At 41.5% G+C, this 17,779-nt stretch overlaps 1 protein-coding gene across 1 annotated transcript; it reads right to left on the bottom strand.

Moving 5' to 3' along the window:
- Positions 1-5,851: 5,851 nt before the first annotated feature.
- On the bottom strand, positions 5,852-15,583 carry LOC118856169 (trem-like transcript 2 protein). The gene is made up of 5 exons (XM_036766295.1): positions 15,523-15,583; positions 9,577-9,897; positions 8,160-8,592; positions 6,835-6,941; positions 5,852-5,887 (listed from the first exon to the last, which is right to left on the bottom strand). Exons 1-5 carry the CDS (start codon positions 15,581-15,583, stop codon positions 5,874-5,876), a joined length of 936 nt encoding a protein of 311 aa, XP_036622190.1. The 3' UTR covers positions 5,852-5,873.
- Between the last annotated feature and the right edge of the window lie 2,196 nt (positions 15,584-17,779).

Raw genomic sequence — 17,779 nt, 5'->3', positions numbered from 1 at the left:
TCCTTAGATCATGCCACCTTTGAAAAACTGAAACCTTACAAGTCCCTAGAAGTATCTCTGAAAACAGCTACACAAAACTCCTGTGGGATAGTAGACCCTCCCCCCAGGAAGCAGAGCCCTACTTTAACAAAGAGTTAGAAGTCAAGAAACAGACTGGGAAAACGAGCAAACAACAGGAAAAATTCTCACCATAGAAAGTTACTATGGTGACAAGGAAGATCAAAACACACACTTAGAAGAAGATAATAAAGTCAAAGCTCCTACATCCACAGCCTTCAAGGAAAATATGAATTGGTCTTAGGACATTGAAGAACTTAAAAAGGATTTTGAAAATTGAGTAAGAGAGGTAGAGGAAAAATTCAGAAGAGAAATGAGAGTGATGCAAGAAAATCATGAAAAATGAGTTAGCAGCCTGGTAAAGGAGACACAACAAATAATGAAGAAAATAACACCTTAAAAAACAGACTAGGCCATATGGTAAAAGAGGTACAAAAAGGTAATGAAGAGAAGAATACCTTAAAAAGCAAAACTGGCCAAAAGAGAAAAGAAGCACAAAAATTCACTGAAGAAAAAAAAAACTCCTTAAAAAGCAGAATTAGCCAAATTGAAAAAGAGATATAAAAGCTCACTGAAGAAAATAATTCCTTAAAAATTAGAATGGAACAAATGGAAGGTAATGACTTTATGAGAAATCAAGAAACAATAAAATAAAATCAAAAGAATGAAAAAAATAAAAGACAATGTGAAATATCTCATTGGAAAAACAACGGATCTGGAAAATAGATCCAGGAGAGATAATCTGAAAATTATTGGACTACCTGAAAACCATGATTTAAAAAAGAACCTAGACATAATCTTTCAAGAAACTGTCTAGGAAAGCTGCCCGCATATTCTAGAAGCAGAGGGCAAAATGGAAATTGAAAGAATAACCTCCTGAAAGAGATCCCAAAATGAAATTCCCCAAAAATATTATAGCCAAATTCCGGAGCTCCCAGGTCAAGGAGAAAATATTGCAAGCAACCAGAAAGAAACAATTCAAGTATCATGGAACCATAGTCAGGATAACACAAGATTTAGCAGGTTCTACATTAAAGGATCATAGGGCTTAGAATATGATATTCCAGAGGACAAAGGAGCTAGGATTAAAACCAAGAATCATCTACCCAGAAAAAAACTGATTGTAATCCTTCAGGGGAAAAATAGACATTCAACAAAATAAAGGGCTTTCAAACATTCTTTATGAAAAGACCAGAGCTTAATAGAAAATTTGGCTTCCAAATACAAGACTCAAGAGAAGCATAAAAAGGTAAACAGGAAAGGGAAATCACAAGGGACTTAATGAAGTTAAACTATTTACATTCCTACATGGAAAGATGATACTTATAACTCATAAGAGCTATCTCATTATTAGGGCACTTAGAAGAAGTATATATAGACAGAGGGCACAGGTGTGAGTACAATATGAACGGTGATATCTAAAAAAATAAAATGAAGGGGTAAGAGAGGAGAGAGGGAAAGGGACAGGTAGAATAAGATAAATTATCTCACATAAAAGAGGCAAGAAAAAGTTTTACAATGGAGGGGAAGAGGGTGGAGGTGAGGGGAGTAAGGGAATCTTACTCTCATCATAATTGGCTCAAAGAGGGAATAACACACACACTCAGTTGGGTATAGAAATCTATCTTACCCTACGGGAAAGTAGGAGATGAAGTGGGGAGAGTGATAGAAGGGAGGACAGATTGGGGGGAGGGAGTAGTCAGAAGCGAAACACTTTTGAGGAGGGACAGGGTTAAAGGAGAGAGAGAACAGAATAAACAGGGGGGCAGGGGGGAGAAATAGGATGGAGGGAAATACAGTTAATGATAGTAATTATGAAAAAAATTTGAAGTATTTTTCTCTGATAAAAACCACATTTCTCAAACATATAGAGAACTGAGTCAAATTTACAAAAATAAGAACCATTCCCCAACCGATAAATGATCAAAAGATATGAATAATTTTCAGATGAAGTAATCAAAGCTATTTGTAGGCATACAAAAAAAATGCTCTAACTCACTATTGATTGGACAAATTAAAATTAAAACAATTCTGAGGTACTACCTCATACCTATTAGATTGACTAATAGAACAGAAAAAAAAATGACCAATGTTGGAAGGAACATGGGAAAAAAAGGGGCACTAATGTGCTGTTGGTGAAATTGCAACTAATTCAACCATTCTGTAGAGCAATTTGGAACTATGTCCAAAGGGCTACAAAACCATGCATACCCTTTGATCTGGCAATACTAAGTCTGTATCCCAAAAGAGATAAAAAGACAAAAAGGAAAAGGACCTATGTGTACAAAAATATTTATCGCAGCTCTTTTCTGGGGACAAAGAATTGGAAATTGAGGGGATTCCCATCAATTTGGGGGAAAGGCTGAACAAACTGTAGTATATGCTTATGATGGAATACTATTGTGCTATGAGAAATGATGAACAAGATGCTCACTTACATGAGCTGATGAAAAATGAAATGTACTGTGCACAAAGTAACAGCAATATTGTAACATGATCAACTGTGGATAACTTAGCTATTGTCAGCAATACAATGATCCAAGACTACTCTGAAAGACTGAAGATGAAAAATGCTATCTGTCTCCAGAGAAAGAACTAATGGTGTCTGAATACAGATTGATGCATCCCTTTTTTACTTTACTTTTCTTGAGGTTCTTTTTTTGTCTATGTTTTCTTTCACAACATGACTAATATGGAAATGTTTTGTATGACTGCACATATATAACCTATATCAAATTGCTGACTTTCTCAATGAGAATGCATGGGAAGGGAGGAAAAGAGAGAATTTGGAACTCAAAGTTTTAAAAATGAATGTTAAAAATTATTTTTACATGTAACTGGGGAAAGTACTAAATAAGTTCAAAAAATAAAGGCAAAAAATAAATAAGAAATAAATTTTTTTAAAAAATATTGATGTTGCAAATTTCCAAAGAACAAGCATGACTCCAAAGATGAGATAGGAGATCACCCCACTTCACTCCTTTGCAGAGGTAGAAAATACACAGGTGTGATCCATTGTACATACTTTCATATTTTCTCGATGTATTGATCAATTTTCACTAATCTTTTCTCCTTTTTATATTTTTCTTAAAAATTTTTTGGGCTATATTGTTCTCTGAAATGAGTGAGGGGAAAAGATACTATGGAAATCTTGGTGATGTATCACCAAGATTTCCATAGTATCTTTTCCCCTCAAAGTATTAATAAAAATTTATTTTGAAAAGGATGCTCAGTAGGTGGAAGTGGGGCCCAGGCTAATGACTGGGTCCTTCTGATAACTTTTAGGGTTCCCTTGCAACATGCTTAATATGACTATTGATTACTCTAACTTTGACCAGTCTCAGTCAGATAGTAAATAAGCATTTATTAAGCACTTACTTATGTGCCAGGCACTCTGCTAAGTGCTAAAGATACAAAAATGGGCAAAAACAGTTTGGGACTGGACACTGAGGTAACACTAGCATCTGGCACCTGAACTTGACATTTATTCTCCACTCCTCTGAGTAGCCATCCTGGCTTGGAGAATGGGCAGAGAGCCATTCTTCCCAGGATACTTATCAAAGCCACTCTCAGAGCATTGATAATTTTCAGAAAGTTATTCTAATTACACATCCTCTTGGATATCAGCCAATGCAAAGAACCAAGCATTAGGTGGGGAGGACATCTAGGGACGACCTGATTAAAGAGGCCCCTGGCTGCTGATCTATCCTACTGGGGTGCCCCTCTAGCCAATCAATTTGCCCTATATTCTCATGTTGATCAGATAGCTTAGGATCATTCTCTTGTTTCTCACGAATATGTATGCCCTAGGTCAGGGGTTCTCCTTTCATTGCTTCCTCAGCCCCCCTTTAGCAGTCTGATGAAGCCTATGGAATATTTTTAAATTAATATAATAAAATATTATGTTACAAATGAGTATGTTACAAGATTTCAAAATATCATATTACAAGATTACAAAGGAAACTAATTATATTGAAACACAGTTACCAAATTATTTTTTTAAATGAGTTCATATACCCCAGTTTAAGAAACCCTGCAAGGGGAAATACACAGTATAAGTTCAGAGGGAAGGGTCCACAATTCCTTCTATATCTCTGACATTATAGCACAGTACTGAGCACACAGTAAGTCACTAGTGCTCAATTATTAATAAATGCTAGCTATCATTAATAAATATTTATTGGATCAATGAATAAAATCTAATTGGATGATGGTCCTTATTTTGCCCAGTAACAGGATGTGCAATCTAATGCTAAGGTACCCTCATTCTGATCTATGAACTAATTGTGGACTGTGGAGGTTCCTGGAACTCAGACACTAGATTTGAAGTAGCCCCAAGATAGGGAGGATGTCCGGGGGCAAGGGAAGTCACTTATAGATGCTGATGCTCCCAAAGTTGCCTCTGTCAATGAGCAAGCTTACCCAGGAGTGGCCAGAAGCGGGGCAGCGATGAATGCCATATTTAAAGAATTTAAATTCCCTTTCTATACCACCATCACCACCACCACCACCTCCCAGGAAAACAAGGAAAGTCACAGGAAAGTGACTCTTTCACAGATTAAAACCAAGGGAACAGACTCAAGGTGGCAGCAGGGGGGTGGGGGGGGGGGTGGCGAGGTAGAAGCATAAAGACTACTAGATCATTTCCCTCAGAGAGGACAGACCCAGTTGAATGAAGCCTGGTTTCAATCAGGGATCCTTTCTCTGGAACCACCCCAAAAGGGTTTCATTTCTCCTCAAAGGAAGATTCCAAACCTCTGCTTCCTTCAGAGAGTCCAAAAAGGGAGTCCACAAGTACCTGTGCTCTCCCCCATTCCCACCTGCCCTCCCACTCCATGAAGCTAAAGTTCAAGATGAGAGAATCAGATGATGTAGTTGAGAAAAGAGAAAAAGAGCAAATGGAACTCCAAATTTCCCCAGTTCCTCCCCTTGCAAAATGTCAATACAGGTTTGTTTTTACATTTGTAAAATGGGTTTATTAGCTCCTTACTGTTATCCATTGTTATTGTTGTTTAGTTGTTTTCAGTCATATCCAACTCTTAGTGGCCCCATTTGGGGTTTTCTTGGCAAAGATACTGGGGTAGTTTGTCCTTTCCTTCTCCAGCTCATTTTACAGATGAGAAAACTAGGCAAACAGGGTTAAGTGACTTGCCCAGGGTCACACAGCTAGTAAGTATCTGAGGCCAGATTTCAACTATTATCCATTAGGATTAATCAGGGTCTCTCATTGCGGGCAGAGTGAAAGGGATCCCTCTGCTATCATCTTAAGGGGCATTATCCCAGGACTGCTCTGTTCTGGAATCTTTTCTAGGAGATTCTGCCAACAAGAGAAGGTTCAAGATCCCCCTGTCTTCAGGAGATAATGCTAGAAAAGCATCTAGTCTAGCACCCTGCCTGCAAAAGGTCACAATGGACCTTTCCCAAGCTGAGCAGGCTGTCTGGGTTGCTGCGCTACTCCTCTGCCCCATCAGCAATGGACTGGACACCGAGCTTACTCACCCCTTGCCTTCAAATTTGGGAGGGGAATGGTATCTCTTTTCTAGAGCCAAATACACCCCCTGGCATTACCCAAATCCACCTACAATAGCCAGCCATCCTCTGAATCCAGGAGCAGGGATAGATTCTTATCCCACTGGACACTGGAGTCAACTCTTCATTAACCATCTTCCTCTCTGCTGAGTCTGGCACCAGAAGACCAATTGGAAGAAGATCTTCCTTCCATAGTGGCTGGGACAGTGTAGTCTCAGACTGCCTTAGCCTGCTTCCGAGGATTCCAGCTCTTCAGGCCTGTTGGACCAGGGTAAAACTGGACCATCTTATACATAATAAACTGCAAAGATATAAAGAGAATAGAGTCCATTAGACACTATACCAATGCAGCATTCCCAACCCATACTGGTATATACTGTGTGTATGTTCTTCCTTCACTCCCATTCCCTAGATTCAGGACTAAAAAAGGAGAGAAAACCTTTTGGTACTCATTAGAACATAAGCCCCTTGAGGGAAGACTGTTTCCCTTCTTTCTTTGTATTCCCACAGTGCCTGGCCCAAAGGGATAGAGAATATACCTGTAATTTCATTGGTACAGGGAATTTCCAGGTAAGGAAATTCCCTCCACCAATACAGACCAGCAACATCTCTGCAGCTTAGAGGCTTGGAATGTTTAATTAGAGCACTGAGAGGTTAAGTGACTTGCCCAGGGTCTGATAGCCAGTATGTGTTAGAGTTAGGACTTGAATCCAGGTCTAACTGCTTCCAAATCAGCTCTAAAACTTGTTTGAGTCATTCTCCCATGCCTGGAATGCTCTGCCCACTTTTAGACTTCCTACAAGACTCAGTTCAAATCTTCCATTCTGCAAGAATTCCTCCAGCTGCTGTCTTCCTCTTTCAAATTACTTTCCAACTACTATGCATATGTCTTGTATAGACCTACTTATTTACATGGTCTCTCACCAATTAGAATGTAAGCTTCTTGAAGACCAGGACTGTTTTTTACCTTTATCTCCCCCAATTCATTAGAACAGCAAACAGCATATCTTAAGTGTTTAATTAATGCTTGTTGACTGACTAACTAATTGCTGGGGAAGTCCCTCAGACCTCTTTTCTGCAGGTCGCCATTCCTCTGGCCACGAAGAATGATGAATATCAACTCTCCCCAAGAACAGGAAAAAGGACATCCAGCAAGAAGACTGAATGACACCAGTATTAGTGTTGGAGCAGACCTCAAACAAGATCGGGTCAGCCTCCTGTTTTTAGGCAGGCCAAGTTCGTACTCACTTCCCATGCGTTTCTTTTTCCATAGCACACAGAATACAACTGAAAACATCAGGATCATGAAACTTCCCCCCAACAACATGGGAACAGCGAGGCCAGAGCTGTGGAAACTAAAAACAAAAGAAAATGGGAGAAATGGGGAAATTGGGTTAGCATAGATGTGTTCTTTTCTACAACTCCCATCCTGGATTGAGGGAACTGGTGAATCCAGAGTGATGGGAGTGGGGAGAGAGAGGGAGGGATACTTAGTCCTCCTTAACCCTGCTTCAAAGAAAGGAATACAGACACCCAAAGGCTCTCTAGCTGGAGAGACCAGCAGAACTCCCAGACAGCACCCTTATTTATCACTGGATTCAGAGGAAGGAAACAATAGTCCCTGATAACCCAGATGTGGTAGAAAATTAATGATCCTAGATTTTGGAGGGAGAGGTCACTCACCACACAGAAAATTGCCAAAGGATACTTAATGTGGCTATCTATTGTGTCCTTTGGCAAAAAGAACCCCCCTCCACCCCCTTAATCCTTCTCCATCATAAACACCCCCCCCCCACACACACACACACACTCACTCACTAACTTTACTCTTCAATCAGAGAATGTCCCCAAAGAGGTCTCCATCAGTAATTGATGAATAAATTATTTTTCTGATGAGTGATGGAGAATACCTGTATTTTCTCCCATCCCCCATTTCCTGCTTCATATCTATAATCCACTATTCTTCACCCCTTGACTTGCCAACCACATCTCTCTCTTTCTTCTCTCCCCTATTCCCCTACTACCCCCAGGAGTACCAAAATGCGTTTCCTATCTTCCATCTCCCATCTTTCCATTCCTGATCTCTCCTGCCCAAACTGACTGACTCAACAGCATCTCCAAGATGGGGAAAACTTCAGAAGCTTTCTAATCTGTCACATACCTAAGAAAAAGTATCTCTTTACAAAATCTCTACCAAGTGCTTGTCTAGCCTCTTCTTGAAGATCTCCAATGAGGGAGAATCTACCACCTCCCAAGGGACTTCATTCCAATTTTATCAGCTCTAATTGGTTTTGATTGTGTAAACCTTGTTCCCTATCTTCTAGTCCCAAATTCACCTCCTATTGTTAATCTATTGCCATTCCACATAACTACAACCCACCTGCCTGTCCCCCATCTTCTCTCTCAGTTGCCTACTTTTTATCAACTTTATCTGACACAAAGTTGAATCAGAAAACAGAGGTTGGGTGATAGGTCTGATGTGAGCCTTGCATCAGGGAACCATCAAAGCCTGATAGAGAGTTGCTGATGTATTTGACAAATGGCATTGTCATATCCTAAGACTGGTAGGGTACCTGTTAGGAGGTAATCCTTTGGGGTGTGACCTGATGGTGGTGGATATAGTACTGGAGGATCTGGCCTTGCCTGTGACCAACATCACTGGAGCAACACGGGTGGATCTCACCTTGCAAGGAGATCCATTGGTTGCTGAGGGTCTTGTGGTCATCCTTGACACGGTTGTGGTTATGGGTCTGGTGACTGATATGGATCTCACCATCGCTCTAGACACAGTGGTCACTGATCTGGCCATTGTAGGGAGAGTAGTTGTGTCAGCTGGCATCCTACCCATTGAGGCAGGTAGAGAAGTAGTGATAGGAACAACCATGGACAAGTCCTTGTCCTTGTTGAGGAATGGGCCAGCAGTGACAGCAGTTCTAAAGATGTGGTCTGGTTCCTGGATGGAAGCTTCCTTTGTAATAAGTGGGATGTTTCTCTCAGTTGAAGGTGCTGGGGAAACAGATAGAAGGAAAAATTAATATAAAAGTGCTGACTGAGATGAGGGACAGAAGAGCCTATCTCCAGAAGTTTTCTAGTGGGATTACCCAGTGTTATCTTCATCCACTTTGGGGGCTTCAAGTACACAAGTTGAGACATGTGGGTTGGGATGGGGATGAGGAATAGCAATGGAGCTGGGGCAAAACTAAAAACTCCAGTGTATCTCACAACCTACATGCATTACAACTACTATCTATGTGATCCTGGGCAAGGCACACCTGGGACAAATTGAGTTTGGGGGAGGGGCTAACCCTACTTTTGGTGAAGCAAGGATTTGGGGTTATGTGGTAGTATAGCAGTTCCATCTCCTCTGCTGGCAGGGGTTTGTCCATTACCCAAAGAGCAATTCCTCTCTTTTCCATAATGTTTAGGAAATAGGGACATCAGGACTCTAGGTCCATAGATTTAGAACTGGAAGGGGACACTTGGGGAGCTTACAGATGAGGAAACTGAGGCCCAGAAGAGGTATATGATGGCGATGAGACCTTGGGCAGGGTTCACCCTATAACCTCAACAAGAACATGAAATGAGGCTTGAGCTGGGAAGGAGAGCCCCTAACTGTGCCCCTTGTCACCACCCTGAGACAAAGCTACCTTTCTGGCATGAGAGTTCTAGTTTTGCCTCTTTTTGTAGAGGACATTCCCATGATTCCTCTTTTCTCTCTTCACTTCACACTATTTCCTTATGCTCCTACTCCCTTTAGAATAGATGTAGCTTTGTCCAATTCAGTGATGGGGTAGGAAATTTTGCTCCCTTAAATACTAATTTGAGTTACCAGAAGGAGTAGTTGGGGTAGGGGGAGTGGGGAAGAGGAATGCACTCTCTCCTCATTCCTGAATTTAACTCTTTCATATCAACTTCAATAACGGGAGAGGCTGATAAGAATTCAGGGAATCAAGGTGGCCTCCTTCCCCCGCTCCTGGGTCAGACACTCACCTCGTGAGACCACCAGCTGAATACCCTTCACAGGGTATAAGGTGCGTGAACTGTTCCTCATACACCAGTATTTCCCAGAGTCCTGGTGCCTAAGTCTCTCCATGGTGACAATGAGGATCCCGGCCTGAAAGTCATCATGGAGCTTGTAGGGGGGGTTAAATCCTGAGCCCCGACTGAACCTTGAGTCACACTTCTTCCTCCTCACTTTGCACCAGACCTTGCCTTCCCATCGGTCAGAACGGACAGTGTAGGAGCACTGAACAGATAGTGTCTCCCCCTCTCGGTGACGGACTGTTGTATACACATCCTCTGCCTGGGAGTCTGGGGGGACACAAACCCCAGTGGGGGTGGATAAGGGGAAGGGGGAAGAGAAAGAAGGTGGAATAGTAAAACTAAGCAATGAAGGAAAAGGCTAGGAGTCCCTAAGACTTGGAAGGGACCTTAGAGGCCATCTAATTCAACCTTCTCATCTTCCAGATGAGGAAATCGAGGCCCAATCACATAACTTTCTCAAGATCACACAGGCAGTAAGCAGCAGAGCTGGGCTTTGGTCCTCGGATTCCAAATCCATTGGTTTTTTTTTTTTTCCATAGTACAAAGGAAGCATTGGTAAGAGTAGTTCCTCTCTGGGAGCTTCCTACTCTAATAAAATTATGAGTCTAATTGAAAAAAACTAATAATAGCTGACATTTGCAAAGTATTTTACATACGGTATTTCATTTGACCCTCACAACATCTCTGGGAGGTAAGTAGTAGTACTGCCCCCATTTTACAGATGAGCAAACTGAGGCTCAGTTTGACTTGCCCTCTAGGACCATCCAAGTAGTAAGTGTCTGAGGAAGGATTCAAACCCAGGTCTTCCTGACTCTAAGTCCAATGCTCTCCACATTATGGCACTGGTCACCACAGCCTTGTCCTCCACAGTGTCCTCTCTTCCCAAGGCCACTAAGAATCAGTTAGTAAACCCTGTGCTGAGTATTCCTTATGTATCTACAGTCTTGTAGTTGGAAGTGTGGGAAGGAAGGAGAAAACCAAGTTCTGCTTTCACAGGACTCCACATCAGATGGGAGAACTCAGAGTCCCCATCCCTGGGATGGGGGAGGCAGTGAAAGCAATGCGGTACAGAGAAGAGGATGGTGACCCGGAGGCAGGAGAGGGCTGGGTTTGAATCCTGCCTCTGACTGTCTGTGCTTCCTTGGCTAAGTCATCTCAGTTGTCAGTGCTGAATTTCCCGGTCTATGGGAATTACAACGATAACTGCAATGCTGTAGTATGTACATACAACATATCACACAGTTGTTGTGAAGACCTATACAGGTGATATCTGCAAAATACTTTGCAAATTTTAAAGTACTATACAAAGGTCAGCTGTCAGTGATACTGGTTTAAGTGGGCTTAAATATGAATGCATTCTGCTTTAAGCAAATTCATGATGTGAAAATCCCAAATTATAAAAACATAATAAAGGAATGACTATTCATTTCACAAATTCATTAAGCATAAGATGCCTTCAACTTGCAAACCCCACCCCAGCGTATCTAAAATGAGGCTTCAAATCTACCAATCAACAAGTACTTATTAAGTACCTGATGTTTGCCAGACACTGATTTAATTTCCACTCCTCTTTTAAAGATATATATCAGCTGCATGCAAGGAGGTAAAATTTCCTAGAAGGTCCTATAAGCACTATGAAGATTAGGAACAAAAGAGAAATCAGAAATGGGTAAGGGCTAATCAGAGGAATTTTCCTAAAAGAAATTAGTTATAAACCGAAATGTGGAGGCCAGGGAAATGGATAATAGGATTTAATGTTGGAAGGAAACTTTGAGGTCCTCTGGTCCTCCTTCTATGCCTGACTACTCCTTGGTTTCCTGTGCTGGGTCATCATCCACCATCTGCCTCCTCTAATAGCTCGACTGTGTGACCCTGAGCAAGTCATTTAGTCTCTGTGTGCCTCAGTGCCATTATCTGAAAATGATGGTGTTGGATTGGATGGCTTCTAAAGGACTTCTGGATCACATAATCAACAAAACAAAGTAGATGTTTTTTTTTTTTCAGATCCTTACAATCTATGAAACCTCTCCAAAATAGAAATTATACACCAAAGGTAAGTAGACTTCAGGTATTTGGAACACCAAGAATCCAAAAGAAGGTTCAAAAATCTATAGACTCTGAGCCAGCAGCAAGGTTATACTAGCTGATCCAAAAATTTGACCCATGGGCTTGCAACATAAGCCAGCCCCACTCCTCATCATCCCTTCCTTTTTCCTAGTGCCTAGAAGGAACTTTCTGGAGGCTCAATGGCCAGGACTGTAGCAATGTTCTGTGCTACAAAAAAAAAAAAATTCCATAGGAGGGCAAAGGAACAGAGAAACATGTACAAGGGTAAGAAATACATCAGAGCTTGAAAGAGTTCAACCCCATACCTCCTCCACCCAGAGCCTCAGAGATTTAAACTCCAAATGACAGAAATCACCCCAGCTGTGTTATGTCTAGTGTGACAGCACTCTGAACCTCTGAGGAATAGAAAAACAAAGTGTTGTGGGGGTAGGGGGGGGAGAAAGAGAAGCTGAGCAGCACTCCACCAAGCCTGAAGGAAAGACCCCAGGATCCAGCTTGTGATCCAGTGATCCACCTAAGCTGGTGAACCATGAATTGCTCAGTGTTAGAGGAGACTGAGATACTTTGAGATCTAAACCATGCAGAAACCACCATCAGAGGGGACAGAGTAAGAAAGTGAGGAATAGGGAAAATAAATGGGGGAGGGATGGCTAAAATTACCAAAGATCTTCAGAGGAAGAAAACTCAGAGGTTTAGAGGAGAAGCAGATATATCAGCAGGGAAAACTTTACCAGCAGGAGGAAATATGGGCTTTAGATCTGTTAAATGAATTTGGGTTTCTAGGAGGAAAATACTGTAAAACAAAGGAAAATGAATCAACACTTGGTAAGATAGAGGACACTGTGGAATTTGAGAACAGAACCACAACACACTATTCCTAAGTGTATTAAAAGACAAATGACAGTTATGAGGGCAGAATTTATCTGCCTTCCCAGCAGAAATAATAGAATAGAAAAACTTGAATCTGTGATGGAAAGTCTCATCAAAGGAACAAAAGAGAAGACAACTGATGAAGAATAAAAATACAGAGACATGAAGGACAATCTAGAAGAAGAAAAGCAAAAGCAGTAACATTAAAAGAGGACATGCTGTCTGTTCAATATTGATTTTGAAGACAGGATTTATAAGTATTATAGGTCTTCTAGAAGAATGTGACAAGCCAAAAAAATCAAACAAAATAATGAAAAAAATAATGCAAGAAGGACCAGAACTTCTCAACACAGAAAAAGAAAATACCAATTGCAAGACTGCATAGATTGCCTCTGGATGGATTCTAAAGTTCCTTCCAGTTCTAAATCTATGATTGTTTGATCTTAGATTGCTCCCCAAGACTCTGTCTTGGTCACTGTTCTCTTCCATCTCTACATTCTGTTTCTTCATGATAGCACCCATTCCTATAGGTTTAGCTGTCATATCTATGAAGACAACTCCCAAATCTACATACGCAATTTTAATCTTTCTTCTAAATTGCAGTATCATGTCACTAACTGTCCTGCTTGATGTTTCCATCTAAATGTTTCATTATCATCCCAAATTCTCATAATGGAATTGATAAACTCATCCCCGTCTAAGCTTGCTTATTTTTGTTGAGAGTTCATCCTTAAGTCATGCAGGTTCCCAATGTTGGAGCCATTCTTGACTCCTTCCTCTCCCTCACATCCCATTTTCAAATAATTTGATTGTTAACTTTATCTTCCCAACTTCTCTCATATCCATCCCCTTCTCTCTACTCAAACACCCATTATCCTTACCCAGACTGTGCTCAGGCCGACCCAGATTGCAGTAACATCCTCATCGGTCTCCTACCTTTCAGTATTTCCCTTCTCCAATCCATTTTCCAAATAACTACCAAAATCATCTTTTTAAAATATAAATCTGGCAATATTACTCACATGAATAAAAGTCATTAGTGTCACTCTATTGCTTATAGGATAAAATACACACTGTCAGTTAACACCCTCCACTATCTGATTCCAATCTGGATTTACAGATTTATTTCCTATTGATTCTCTTTCATACACTCAAATTCTAACCAAATTCTCATTCTAGCTATTCCTCAGGTTTGTAATCCCCTCTACAATCATATAAGAGATTGCCTGGAATCCCATACTGGAATTCCCTCCTACTTCATCTCCCTTAGCCCAGTTCCTGGCACATAAAAAGTGCTTATGGATTAACTTCATCTCCACATCTTGGAATCTTTGTAGTTTGATCACTTAAGCTTTGTCCAACTCTTTGTGACCACATTTAGGGTTTTCTTGGCAAAGATACTGGAATGGTTTGCCATTTCCTAATCATTTTACAAATGAGGAACTAAGGCAAACAGGGTTAAGTGACCTGCCCAGGGTCACATAGCTAGTAAGTGTCTGATGTTAGATTTGAATACAATAAGATGAGTCTATCCACTGTGCCACTTAGCTGCCCCTTGGAACCTTTAGCTTCCTTCAATGCTCAGTAAAGATTCCATTTCCTATGTGAAGGTTTTTCTTCATCCTTCTTCATCATCTCTCCCTCAGTATTATTCTTTCTCCTCAAATTACCTTATATTTGTTTTATCTGCGTTCAAGCTATACTTAACCTTCTAACAGGATATAAATTCTTTGATTACATAATTTGTTTGTTTTTTATTATTATATCCCTAGTGTACAATAGGTGTTTAATAAATGTTTGTTGAATTTGTTGTCATCTAGTCCAGCTCTGCATCGACCCATTTTTTTAATAGGAAAACTGAGATCCAAACAGAAGAAGTAATTTGTTCCTGTTTCTATTTCCATTACTCTTTGACATCTTTTTGAAGGGGAAGATGGAGTTTTATTGGGTTACCTTGCTTCTGTTCCCCATTAGATTACTTGCAAGCAGTAATTTCTTCAGGGCTCCCTGGTAGCTCAGTGCCTATGACAGAGGTGCTGAAGAGAAAAGGGAGGAGGGGCCAACTACAAGTCACTGGAAAATCCTAATCCAATATCCACTATAGAAATGTTTTCACATTTTGAACAAGCCTATTTCCTGCTCTGAACTGTATAGTCCCAACCCAGATAACTAAATGAAGGCGTTCTGGAAGGTCCATCTAGAAGTCAGAACATTACCTCCGTGACTAGAGATCTCATAGCATTCTATTCGGGATGAGGCTGTGGGATGGATAGGATGACTTTGCCTCCCAATCCACCCTTTGCAGCTGGAGGAGAGGTTTCCTGAATGTTGAAAAGATTAACGGGAAGTGGTAACCCAGTTGCCACGACTCTAGGAATGGACAGAGTTTCCAAAAAGACCAATGGTCATTGCAATGCTAGATAGCCGCCTCTAGGGATTGGCCCCAATCCAGGACAGGAAGCTGGCATCAGCATTCTGAGAACTAAACACACCCATTTATACTCCCAAGGAACTAGTAAGTTCACCTGATGATGAAATCAAAGTTGTGATGTCAGAGCCAATCAGAGACACTGAGCTCTTAACCCCCATAGAGAGCTTAAGGACAAATTTTAAGAGTCAGTTCTTTTAAGAGGAAAGTTAGTACCAAGTTAGAAACTGATCTGGGTTCATTGGTGTCTCTCACTTGCTTGGCTCTTTCCCAGCCAGCCACTTTGATGTGCTCAGCAGTAACTGGCCACAGAAGTTAAGGTAACTCTCACAAACAATCACATCTGTCTCAAATAATATTTGGGTTCTTTAGGTAGCAAGGGAAAGAGATAGAAAAGGTCTTTCTGAAACAGAAATGGGTCAAGTGTAGATTCAATAAAGCCCTCTCCCACCTTGAAGACCACCTACCTCCCACCCCTCAGAATCATGCAGCCATCCCAGACCCCACCTGCCTTCTCAGACTCTCACCTGACACATAGAACAGCACCAAGAGGAGAAGCAGCAACCAGAGACAGGGCCCTGTCTCCATGGGGCTCTGGGAGGCCACGGCCTCCTCTGAACACTCCCCCTCGGGGTCCTGAGGTCAACGTCCAAAGCCAGCTCTGGGCCTTGCCACCTGGGTCTGGTGAATAGGATGGTGAAGTTGTCAAAGTGAAATTGCCTACTTAGGGAAATGAGGAAACTGCTGGGAACACAAGCAGCAAGCCCAGGGCCCCAACCGCAGGCCCCAGAGAAAGCCTATCACTGGGAGAGGCAGCCTGCTGCTGCTTCCGTTCCTTGCTCATTGCAGGTGTGGTCAACTCCACCCTGCCCTAGAGCTCCTCTGCCTCAGGGCTTTCATGTCCCTTAAATGGGGAGATGGTCCACAGTCTAGAGAGAATGCTTGACATCTAGATAGTCTTGCAAAGCATTTGTTATAAACTGGATCATTTGGTACTCAAAAGAGCCTTGTGAGGTAAACACTCCAAGTATTGTCATCATCCTGTTACAGATGAAGAAACTGAGGCTTACGGTGAGGTTCAGAAACTTTGTCCAGTGTCACACAGCTTACCGTTGCTGGAGGCAGATGCAAAACCATGTCTCACTCAAAACAAAGTTTCAGCTCCTCTGTTCTGCCTCCACAGACAATGTAGGAGCCTTCGGCTCAGAGGAGAGGATCATTTGGATAGGTGAGAGCAAAGTCTGTAGCATAAATGTGATACGGGGGAAAGATGCAGGATTGGAGGTCAAAGGACCTAGGTTTGAATCCTAGTTTTGCCACTTACTACCCATGTGACCTCGGATAAAGCCTGGGACCCTCTCTCTTAGTGTTTTCTAGAAAATGAGCTTCTAAATTCTTTTTCAGCTCTAAGGGTAAGTGTTGTTATTTGTTGTTTGGTTGTTTCAGTTGTGTCGGACTCTTTGTGGCCCCATTTGGAGTTTTTCTTGGCAGAGCTACAGGAGTTTTTGCCATTTGCTTCTCCAGTTCATTTTACAGATGAGGAAACTGAGTCACATAGGGTTAAGTGACTTGCCCAGGGTCACACAGCTAGTATCTGAAGCCAGAAACTAGGTAGTGGCTCTTTAAAAGGGAGTTTCCTGGGTCAGTATGGTTCAGTGCCTAGAGTGTTGCCCAGGAAGAAGTGCTCCCCAAGAGAAATAATGCTTCATTCACACATACATTCATACATTCAGAATCAAAGAATATTAGAACCAGATGAGATACCCAATTCTATTCTAGCTCATCTGGTCCAACCCTTGCTTTTAAGAGACCGGGAAGCAGAGACACAGAGAGGCAAAGGTGCTAACCAAAGGTCACACAGAGAGAAACAGAACTGGAGGCAAGGTTTCCTAGAGGCAATTGGATGGTATAGTGAGTAGAGTGCTAGCTTGGAGGCAGGAAGACGTGAGTTCAAATCCAGCTTCAGGCATGTAATAACTGTGCTACACAGGCAAGAGTTTGCTGGAATTGGGTCCTACCAGCTTAAGCTGATTGCTAAATTTTCATCAAGAGCATTTGTACTATGACAAATGAGGCACTGATTTTTTTTTTAATGATTGTCTAGACTTTAACAAATGATAGAAAAAATGTTAATAATGCAAATTAAACTCAAAAGTGCATCATGCACTTTCCCCCCTGGAATGCCTATTGTTAAACATTTACAGGCATACCCCTGAACCCAGAGTAAGTCATTTAACCTCTACCTCAGTCTTCTCATCTGTAAAATGGGGGTAATAATAGAACCTAATTCCCGATGTTGTGAGAATAAAATGCAATGATATTTGGACAATGCTTCGCAAAACCTAATGTGCTACATAAATATTATTATTGTCCAGTGCTCTTTCTACTACGTCTCCTCTGACTCATTTACACACATTCTCCCTTTTAACAGCCTTTTTGTGCACAGGTCTTTCCTTCTGTCTTAGACTGTAAAGCTCCTCAAGAGCAGAGCCTGTGTCCATTATCCTCTTAGCATACCGTTGGTGCTTAATAAATGTTTGTTGGATTCAGTAGAATGGAGCAGAACCATGACACATATCCATTTACAAACCTCATTCCCACTCAATCATGCTTGCCAATTGTGCACTTAGACATACTCACACACAGATCTGCTCAATCAGAATCCTGTTCACTCACCCACATGCCTTCATTCATTCATCCCCACACACATATATTCCCTCCCACAGAACAGTATTTTGTCACCAAACTTGAAAAGGAACTCTGGGGTCTTCTCAGAAATACCCA

The sequence above is a fragment of the Trichosurus vulpecula genome, chromosome 7, assembly GCF_011100635.1.
Source record: "Trichosurus vulpecula isolate mTriVul1 chromosome 7, mTriVul1.pri, whole genome shotgun sequence".
Lineage (NCBI taxonomy): Eukaryota > Metazoa > Chordata > Mammalia > Diprotodontia > Phalangeridae > Trichosurus > Trichosurus vulpecula.
Note: the sequence above shows the minus strand (reverse complement) of the source record. Positions and strands in the feature narration are given on the sequence as shown.

Bases quoted from the DNA above. Each gene is read 5' to 3' on its own strand.
- LOC118856169 (XM_036766295.1), bottom strand. From the start codon at position 15,583: ATGGAGACAGGGCCCTGTCTCTGGTTGCTGCTTCTCCTCTTGGTGCTG. The intron at 8,593-9,576 runs GTGAGTGTCTGA...CTGTTTCCCCAG, and splicing joins TCAGCTGGTGGTCTCACGAG to CACCTTCAACTGAGAGAAAC. The intron at 6,942-8,159 runs GTACCCTACCAG...TTTTGTTTTTAG, and splicing joins AAAGGATTACCTCCTAACAG to TTTCCACAGCTCTGGCCTCG.